Raw genomic sequence first — 11,166 nt, forward strand, 5'->3', positions numbered from 1 at the left:
GTACTATGAGCAGGTACAATCCACATAGCCATCCGTGCGACAGAAATTGTGGGCAAACTTCTCCCGTGGTGTGCGTGTGCCATGGGCCACAATGGGCAGTCTGATGTTACATGATTAACGCGTCATTAATTTAATCGCGGAGAAGAATGCATCGTTACAGCGGTCTGTCTGCTGGGGATTAAAAACATCATTGCATAGCTAAAATATTTGTTTAAGAGGAGTCGGTGTAGATGAAATATTTCCCTGTTGTTTTCCCCGTGTCTCACGTTACGAGCCAGCGAGGCGTGCAGCCTGAGACCAAAGTGGACTCAATATATCCCCGTGTTCTGCACACTATATTGATTACGATTCCTGAGCCAATTTCCTTCTTATGAGAGTATTTACTGCATGTGCATGTATTGCGGTATATTATTATGGCCATGGTGCTCGTGCATATAGGCTATAAACGAATGTTAGTTACTTGGCTATATGATAGATGAATGAATGAACAGGACAATTGGACCTTTTCTAGCAACAAGACGAAGACTGTAAAACAATATTAAAGCACTACTTCATATACTATTGTTAATAATCATTAATAGGCAAATTATTGTATTCACGGAAGTAAGCGGTTTTCTGTAAATGTGCGAGACTTCCGGTTCATTGGCGCTGTAGGGAAATAACGAGTGCAGTAAACTGTAACTTTCTGCACTCAAACCAGTGTGTTCATAATTAAAATAATACATTAAAATAATGTGGTAAGACACAGTAGTTTGCAAAATCAAGCAGCAAAACAAATTAAACAGCTAAAAATAGCTAAGGGAATGAAAAGAAGCCAGACACACATTTGTATGCACGCCTGGACTTACCAGGAAAAATAAAATGTATAAGTATTCCAGAAATTCGTGTAATGAAAATGTTAATATTATATAATTTTAACTAGGATGGTTGGCTGGTCTTAGTTGGTTTAAGTTGAAATAGCTGGTTGGCCTCCCAGATTGTCAAGAAGGCCTGCAGCTTTCAAAAATAAATAAATAAATAAAACCAGCCTGCAAACTAGCTATGATCAGGCTGGAAGATCAACCAATATATGCCAATTTTTAAATATATAATAATTTAAAAAGGTTTAATATGTAGGCTATATACTGTACAGTATACATGTTAACTTATTTTTTATTTGGCAGGAATTATTTGTAATTGCTGGGGGAAAAAAAAAACTACAATAAATGTTTTATTCAAGACAAATGTATTATAATGATGTTACATGATTGACAGACCATTAAGTAACACATATTTGCTATGGAACAGTTGAGATGACACTGGCTTGTTTTGAGTGTTTGAAATACATAATTCATTGTAAGGTGGATTTATTGGCTGTGTATTTCATAAGTTTTGAATATATCTTTGAATCCAGTCTATGAACTTGGCCACTCTGGTGTAAACTCCGGGAAAGTTGGGTCTGCCACAGCCAGAACCCCAGCTCACAATGCCCGTCAGAAACCAGCGGCCGCCCGAGTGGGTTTGACAGGACAGAGGACCGCCTGAGTCTCCCTGGAATCAAAAATTGGTTATGTAAAACTCCAGAGAGACAGCTCACTTTCATCAACAAGAAAGGCTAGTCCTTTAATAATGCTCTGAAATGAGATACTAAGCTTATGTTTGGTTCATAAAGCAGGACCCAGTCCAATGGTTGTTATCTCCCTCACCCGGCATGCATCCTGCTCTCCTGAGGGCACGCCAGCACACAGCATGCGGGGTGATATAGCACCATAGCTTCTCTTGCATTCACTCTGGCTTATAATGCTAACGTCTGCCTTTTGCAATACAGTGGGTAGAACCTTATCTGTATAAACAGAGGGAAAAAATGCTGTTTATATGCCTTATTGTAAAAAAACAAAAACAACAATTACTAAGAGACATATAAACAAGAGAAAATGACTCTTATTTTTTTCTAGTTTGAGCACCGTTTAAAAGTTTGGGTTCTGTAAGTGTTTTTTAGGTTGTTTTTTTTAAGAAAAGAATACTTTTATTCAGCAAGGACAAATAAAAAAAGAGTAAAGCCATTTAGAGTTTTACACAAATTCTAAATGCAAATAAATGCGGTTCTTTTGAACTTAATACTCATCAAAGATTCCTGAAAAAAAAAAGTTTCCACAAAAATATTAAGCAGGACAACTGTTATGACAACATTGTAAGTTTCTTGAGCAACAAATCAGCATATTAGAATGATTTCTGAAGGATCATGTGACACTAAAGGCTGAAGTAATAATAACTGCTGAAAATTCAGCTTTTCCATCACAGGAATAAATTACATTTTAAAATCTATTAAAATAGATTTTTTTTTAAATGGTAATAATATTTCACAGTATCACTTATAATTACTGTTACATAATTTGTCAATGTTTTTTAGCTCTTTACCCTGTTCAGAACGGTAGCCCCAGCCGGTGACCCAACAGCGGTGTCCCTCAGTGAAGGTCTGTGAAGGGGCCGGCAGGCAGATAGGCTGGATATATTGTTCTAGACTGCTGGGCCAGGCCTTCTTCAACTGCACAAGGGCGATGTCATAGTCAAAATTTCTCGCATTGTAGTATTCATGCACAACAAATCGACGGATCTCGGCCACATGCTTGGCATTGCCCTGGTTTAGCATGCCTAGATGAGCCGTCCACATACGTGGATCTGCCAACCTGAAAGTGTCAAAGATCACACATGCTCAAACTGCATTAAGACCAGCTCATTGCTGCTAACAAAAAAGGTATTAAACTTTGATATTCAGTGATTTATACTGTAGGTCTACCTGACATTTCTCACCTTTCTTTGCTGAAACAGTGTGCTGCTGAAATGAGCCACTCATCAGAGAGGACTGATGCTCCGCAATACAGCTGACCAGAAAAATGCATGCTGACCTGCCATGGCCACTCCCCCTCCACTGCATTGATTCCGCCCACAATACGCTGCTGTGGAGTGGCGCTGTCAGATACACGCTTTGCAGGGGTGGGATTGCCACAGGCTACAAATTATATGGAAACATATCAGACACAAGAAAATGATATACTGTGCATTGGTGTACAAGCATCCAAAATGAATGACATGATATGTAATGATGTAAAAATGTGTGACTGATACAGGTGTGTAAACCACTATTCAAAAGTTTGAAATAATTATGATTTTTAATTATTTAGAAAAAAGTCTCTTATGCTATTTAATAAAGAATTCTGAAACTTTTCACAATATTATGCAGAAAAAACAACTGTTTTCAACACTGATAAGAACCATTATTAATTACTGAGTATCAATAATTGATAATTGATTTTTTTTTAATGCTCAGCATTATTTTATATTAGGATAGTTTTATATTAGGATAGTTATTTTAAATTATAGTTTTAAATAATATTTCAAAATAACATTACTAACAATTCGCAAATTAAAGAACATAATAATAAATAATAAAGAAATAAAAAAGCCACAGTACGTTGAAAGGAACCGGAGGCCAAAAAATTAAGGGTTACAAGAAGTTTTGATAGACCTGGTATTGTGTGACTTCTAGTTGGGGGTTCCGAGTCGTCTTTTATTTCCTGAAGCAAATAAAAAATAACATGGCTTGGCAAATGTCACGTTCGGATAATGTGTTCTTCTGGCTTTCAAAATAAATGAATACATATGGAAAAAATCCTCTCCCTTCTACCACGAGCTCTCTGTTCTCTGTGGTGCCTCCTCCTAGCAACAATAATTGCAGCCATTTCAAGCGCAAAATAGATGTGAAAAAAAAAGTGTGAGCCGGAACTCGAACTCGGGACACCCAAATTGCAATGGTGCTATATGTCAACTTGCTAACCACGAGGCTATTTGCACCAAGAATTATTCCAAACTTTTGACCAGAAGTGCATGTTTGTATGTGCATGAACTGCTCAGTCATGACAGGTGCATCTGATGAGCCAAAGCCATTAAAATTAGAGAGCGTACAGGAAGAGAATGAAGCATGATCAAAGCTCAGCTTGACTCCTGTAATCACCCTCTGATTCAACTCCAACACACACACACCAATTACCAAACACAATTTCAAGTCGACCGTTGCAAAAAGGTCAATAGTTCATAAAAATAGCAGCAATATCATCATGGGAACATTAGGGCTATTTTCGGTTGAATGGCTAGCCAGTCATATGTAAAAATTGGTGGTCCTACATTAACTTTTGGAGTCTCTTTGTAGGATGTGGAATTTGCCTTGATATTTAGCATCAATCTGACATGTGTATTTCGTTTTTTTGTGTGTATTTTCTTTTCACATTGGTTTTCTTTGCAGTATTTGGAATCACAAGCGAAGAACCAAAGTATGAGTACGGAGAAAATAAAAGTGTAAGCAAAAATACCAAAGCAAGATAACTGTAGAAAAGATAACATCATTATGATTGCATTTCAGATGATTTTGCGTGTTTTTTTTTAATATTTTCTTGTCTTCAGTTTTATAATTAATTTAAATTATTTTTAAATCTGTGATGACAATACATTGACATCAAATTGTTTCCATATTGATAACTTATATGGATTTGAAGTTACTGTTGATTATTAGGCTCATATGAGACTTTAATAATAATTCAAGAATAAGACTAAAATACCCTAAAACAGGCATGAATGGTGTTTAAACTATGACAAATCTGTTCTGTCTCTTTATATGTCTACAAACCAATTTGATGAGTAACACAATGTTTATGGATGTTACCACAGTAAAACTCACCACAGTCCTTCTCGTCACTGTGGTCGTAGCAGTCGTGTAAGCCGTCACATTTAGCATTTTTTTTAAGAATGCAGGCTCCATTGCCACATTGGTAACTGACTCCAGAACACCTAGTCTCTGCACAGCCAACACATTAATCACTGTACATACACTTAACACATCTCGAAGTGTGAATTTTTAAATAGTTCTCATGTTACCCTGAGTACAGTTGGTCTCATCTTTACCACTGGAACAGTCCATCTCTCCATTACAGATGTATAATGGGTGCAAAGGGGACGAACCTCCACAGATTTTAGGAGGTTTAGCTGTTGGATAAAGATAACTGATAATAAAATGATAGTTTTACTATTGTAGAACTACCGGGTTTACATGATTTTGTGGTTAACGTACAACAAAAAATTTCATCGCTTTCATCCTGACAGTCATTCAGTCCATCACAGCGCCTGAACTTCTCCACGCACAGACCCGTGGAGCACAGGAAGTGACCCTCTGGACATGCTTGAAAAAACAAGACCAGAGTAAGAATATTTGGTGCCATGAGTCATTTTAGTGACTTATTATTCCTTTGCTCGTAAGTGAGAATGTACTACTGATGAGAAATGACTTTTGAAATTGTTATGCATTTCCTCTATTTCAGCAGCATTGTTCTTACGCTGGCTGGTGTTGTAGCTGCTGTAAGTGGCATTGAAGGGTTGGTCGGCATTTCGTGAGCTGCAGCGGAAAACCACTTCAAGATTTTGCGCAGGAATACGGAAGACGGTTGAATGGTCAATGTAATTTCCACAGTATCTGTAAATCAGTTGCAGTTATTCCTATAACAGCTCAAAATGCTTATAATCAGTATATAACATGATAAATATGACTCACTATCAACATTAAAGGAACGCAGGAACAAAGGAAACAAAGGAACAAATGAAAAAAAATAATAATAATTGACTCTCAAATATCACTTACATAATCTCATTGACTTTCCACCAGCCGTGTTCACAGTTTTGCAAGTCTTTTAGTTTTAGCATGTAGTTCTGGAACCTGAGAGCCACACCAAGAGCACTGCTGGACATCTAAACACCCGACACCCGAAAAAACACCTATTTGTCACATGGATGCTGTGGATAATATTGCTACACATTAAAAAAGCTTTTGATTGGGTGCAATACCTGAAACATCCAGGTGCAGGAGCACTGACGGGGCAACAGACTGGGGTAGAATGGACTGGTTATCACTCCAGCATCACCTGGGCCAGTGGGTAATGCTATCATATTCATACACTCTGTGTATGGGAAAGACGAAAGGGCCTCAGGATCACAATCAGACATACAAACATACAGATACTTTAGTCAAGGGACTCACGCTCTTCCATGAGAGCCTGGAAGAGTCCTCGGAAGATCTTGTTGCCTTGAGTGAGTCTGAAGGAGAGCAGCATGACATTGGAGGTGGATACCAATGAGATCGGGGCTGACACTGATTCACAAATCCTTTAAAAAGAATGCATCAAAATGAAACTGATCATCTCAGTTTTTCATTTTTTTCCTTGACAATCTGTTCTGGAATCTTGAATGTGTTGCAAAACATCTACAATAAAATGTGTAGATGTTCAGGGAATGATTTCCCCTAAAATCCAAAAAAAAAGTTATATATCCATAATAGGCATATAATAATAAAGCAATCTACTCTACCTGTACAGAATCATGCCTCTCATGGGAAGCAGAGAGTCATACACGGTGAGGGCATCATAGACGCAGTCACTAGGGTCAATGCGAAAGCTCTTTACAGTGAGACGGATGACAGAGCCTGGAGCGCTTGTCAGTTTGATGTAGCAGCTCAAGCCGCCCCACGAGGAGAACACATTGAGGGGAATACTCACATCAGGAACACCTGCGTACAGCTTATCCACACACTGAGAGCCTGGACACACAGAGACATGATAACAGCACCCGTTATACACAGAATTGCAATAATACAGTACAAGGTTCTGTTAATAAAATTTTTTGTTTGTGCAGGGTTGGATAAGATTTAGAATTTAAGAATCACAATTTAAGTGTGAATTTGAATTGAACTGGGATACAGGATCTTGAACTGGAATCAGTTTGACTTTCATTAGTCCAATACATGTTTTGAGACAAAACATAATAAATACAATATTAATAATAATAATAACACCTGTTCCATGAAAACAAAAATTGAATTAAAGAAAGTTTCCTTTCACCTTTCCAGTGTGAAACAGCCGATCAGAGCAGAGCTCAACATTATTATTCATGACTATTCCGAATAAGATAATAACAGACCATTTCATTCTAGGGTTGTAAATGGACATGTAAAACCATTTCTGGAGATTTTTTGCCCTTACCTAAGCCACATATCTTCTATGTAGATATCAGAGAATAATTTCAAATATTGTATCAATGCATTCTATGGCACTTTTAAGAGCAGTTCTGAATTGTGCAAAACCTTGGTTTGTCATGTTTATGTACTTATCAGTTTTGACTGACTCACCCACAGCTGTTGATGTGTAATCTGAGCGTAAAGCAACTGGGAAAACAAAAAAACAGAAATTGATAGTTAAAATATTTTTTGAAGCTTTGTGAAATTTGCATAAGGAATATGTGCACAAAATGTAACATTATATAAAGAAGGTTAAAGGTGGCAGAGATCACCATTAACAATAATGGAGTCGATGTCCACAGGAAGGCCCTGCAGGAAGCCCACTGAAGACCTGTTCTTCATACTCATGTGCACAGAGTCTTTGAGGATGGCACTCACACAGTCCTCACACACTGATGGAGCCTTCAGATGCGGCACCACAAAGATCATCCAGAAATGCACCAGTACACCACCTTGATTGTTATTACTGAAGACGAGAGGTCACAGATTACATCTGAAGTATTATTTACTGAAATAATGTTTAAATATTATTACTGAAAATAAATAGTGACTTCATGTTGAACTTCCAAATGAAAAAATTAAGTAGTGCAGACTTTCAATGGATACTTTATTGACATTATAGCAGAGTAATACTGGAGTGGCTGTACCTCAGATCAGAGATGACGGTATGTTTGTAGAGCCTGGACACTGATGATGTTCGGTATACGCTGGTTATCTTATTGGATTAAAATATTACGGTGAGGGTTTTAATGGTTTTTAAGGCCTTTTATTCTTATGACGTACTTATGCTGTATCACTTACCACATGCTGAATGCGGTTTGCCATGGACACAAACTCACTGGAGTCAGCGTGCCGGTACTCTGGTATAAACTCAACGTTGGCAACACGGAACATACCAGCAAAATACACACCACTGTTGCTCTCTCTCCGGACTACAAAACACAGAGTGTGCATTTCAGTTAAATTACAGTTAAACTATGGACATAACTTTGTATACCCTTGCGAAAATACACTTTTACAAAAGAGTGCTTATAACAGGAAGAACAATACTTTAAAAGAATAAGTGCTAACTGAATGTAATTTTTTGAACCAAATAACATGTTTGAAAAATGATCAGACAAATGCACTAACAAGCAATGCTAAATTAAAATATGCAATAATGTTATTTCTACTGAAAGTTGTAGGTCATGTATTTTAAAATGATGGATTGTAATGATGAATTTGAAATTAATACATTTAAAATATATTAACTTTAAATGCTTATCAGTAATAATAAATATTATTATAATTATTTACAATAATGAACAGTTAAAATTATTAGTGAAGTCAATATTAAAATAAGTGTATTTAATAAATGATTTAAAATGTACTTTAAATTAAAATCCTTATTTTTCTTTTATGCCAAAAATCATTAGGATATTAAGAAACGATTGTGTTCCATGAAGATATTTTGTAAATTTCCTTCTGTAAATATATTAAAACTTAATTATTGATTAGTAATATGCATTGCTAAGAACTTCATTTGGACAACTTTACAGGTGATTTTCTCAATATTTAGATTTTTTTGCGCCCTCAGATTCCAGATTTTCAAATAGTTGTATCTCGGCCAAATATTGTCCTAACAAAAATACTTATTTATTCAGCTTTCAGATGATGTATAAATCTCAATTTCGGAAAATGGATCCTTATGACTGGTTTTGTGGTTCAGGGTCACAAATATGATATTATCAAGTAGTTTACTTTAAAATACAAACTTTCAAGATTTTAATCACACTACAAGTGCACATTCAGTGCAATTAAACACACTGCTTTTTCACATGGGTATGAACAGTATATTTGTGTTTAGCTTACATATAAAAACCCACAGAAGTGACCACATTATCACTACAATGACAAACACCACCACTGTGATGAGTATGGCCAGATTCTGTAGCTCCAATATTGGGTTTTTCTTCTTTATCTTTTTTGCTCTTCTTCTGCGTCTGTTGTATCTTCTGCATAGTTTATTGAGAGTTGCGTCCACCGTAGCCACTTCCACGGACACATCAGCTACCTGAAACCACAGGTATGTATCACATTCTGATCTGATGTAACACTTGCACAAAAAAGCCATCTGCTGTTAATGGAGAATGGGCAAGTGTGATGACCTGGATTATGGTGATTTGCAAGAGCACTGTTTTATTACACAACGCAAGAGTCATAAAGATATTAAACATTATGCCACCAAAGCGCTGTTGTCATTTCAGGACTCAATGTCTTTCACTTTTCTTGAGTAAGACATCTATGTCGATGTATTTGTAAGGGTTCAAGAGAAAAATAAGTGGGAAATCAGTGGCTTCGGTTTTGGATTTAAGGTGTGTGTTGTGGCCTTATCACAAACAGGTATTATTGCAATGAGCGGTTAGAGTTACATGGTAAAGTCACTCAGTAATTCTGAGAGAGATCCAACTGGGTTACAAAATCCACCTGACTTTGAGCTTACAATGACCTAATGGGCAACTGCCTCAGTCATTTCTCTCACAATCAATCCATTACTGCCATCTCTATCTATCCAGCCTGATAGACGCATTTAGGCCACGGTTTTCTAGAATATAATATTAACATATATTTTATGTAACTAAACTACACTAGTCAACATTTGAAGTGGATCATAATCTTTCATCAAACTTGTCCTAAAACCTAAATCCAAAATGCTTTATTGTCTTAGGACAACTTTTATGAACTTTTTTGATCCACTTCAAATGTTGACTAGGCTACTATATTTGTATTTCACTGGTGTCAACATGAATTGTTTTTTTAATACAATCAAATTATCTCAGATACACAACAACTTACAAAAGAGTGTGGTAATTCTTTTTTTAGGAAGGTAACACCAGGGTTTTTTCTGAAGAACCTTGCAATAGGTTATACACTATAATAACTCGATAAATACTAAAGTACTGTGGTATTACCAACTGATTTACTGGATATCACTTTTCAAGTAAATTTCATTAGACATAAACATTTCTGAAGGGTAAGTTAGAGTGAAACCAAAGGGACAAGAGGCTACAGTCAGTAGCTACTGGTCGGTTCACTTGTGTTTTGCGACCATTACCATGAGTGTTGCGTCCATTGTGGTTGTCCAGTCATACATTATTTACACGATGTCATCCCATCTCGTCCGCTGTATTTAATTTACAACGAGATAACATTCTTTCCGAGACTTAATATTTTTAATTGTGTTTTATTTGACATCAAGTAAATTTCACGTTCGCCTCCTAAGACCGTCTAGGAAGTACAAAAGATAAACGTGTCACAATTAATTAAGAGGAGCAAAGTACACATAGATGCACACACACACACACACACACACATATTTCCGTTTCATGATTTTTTGTGTTTTCCTTTGTGTAAATTATTTGTGTACACTTTCAGTGACAGAGACATTGAACATTTTTGTCTTAGACAAACCCACTTTGCAGACGGTCCCTATCTTTGGCTTTGGAGGTAGTGAGAACATTATATACACGACAATTCACGCAGGGAAGTTAAATATATATATATTAATGATATGAGATGACAACGTTAGAGAAACTAACTTTTATGAAATGATGTATTCTAAGGATCAAATTAAGTTTTTCCAAGTCTTACTATCAGACGAATGTCAACCAAAGGTCAAGCCTATAATTTCATTGCCGCCTCTAAATTCATAATTTCAGCAGAGCTCAAAATACTTTCACAGATACGACAATGGTGACTGCAGTTTACGATAAAATAACGTAGTTAGTTACTATAATAAAAAATATAATTTTAAAAATCAATGTGCAATCAAAAAACTCGATACAATGTCTATTTACTTTTCTTCTTTATTTGAAGAATATCTCACACTATTTTATTTTGTGATTTCGCAGTAACCACAATAACTAAAGTGTGTTATTAACTAACTATGGTTATCATCGTGATATTTCAGGGGTCCAGCAGCATGAATTACTCACACTTGTAGCGTCTTCTTGGGCATCATCCTCGCTCCCGCTATCCATGGCGTACAGTCATTCATTTGGGCCGGTAATCTTATATGCTCGGATCCAGTCCGG

General features: G+C 36.4%; 1 protein-coding gene across 1 annotated transcript; it reads right to left on the reverse strand.

The window, feature by feature from the left end:
- Nucleotides 1–1,362: 1,362 nt before the first annotated feature.
- On the reverse strand, nt 1,363–9,140 carry tmprss7 (transmembrane serine protease 7; the record flags this gene model as incomplete). Its single annotated transcript, XM_079409324.1, has 17 exons — nt 8,945–9,140; nt 7,895–8,025; nt 7,741–7,808; nt 7,366–7,559; nt 7,205–7,240; nt 6,388–6,616; nt 6,062–6,186; nt 5,869–5,981; nt 5,666–5,772; nt 5,364–5,500; nt 5,102–5,209; nt 4,909–5,016; nt 4,712–4,828; nt 2,791–2,989; nt 2,398–2,666; nt 1,686–1,822; nt 1,363–1,530 (listed from the first exon to the last, which is right to left on the reverse strand). The coding sequence occupies exons 1-17, from the start codon at nt 8,970–8,972 to the stop codon at nt 1,363–1,365; spliced, it is 2,274 nt and encodes a 757-aa protein (XP_079265450.1). The 5' UTR covers nt 8,973–9,140.
- Nucleotides 9,141–11,166: the final 2,026 nt, after the last annotated feature.

Source organism: Barbus barbus, assembly GCF_936440315.1.
Source record: "Barbus barbus genome assembly, chromosome: 46".
NCBI classification, from domain to species: Eukaryota; Metazoa; Chordata; class Actinopteri; order Cypriniformes; family Cyprinidae; genus Barbus; species Barbus barbus.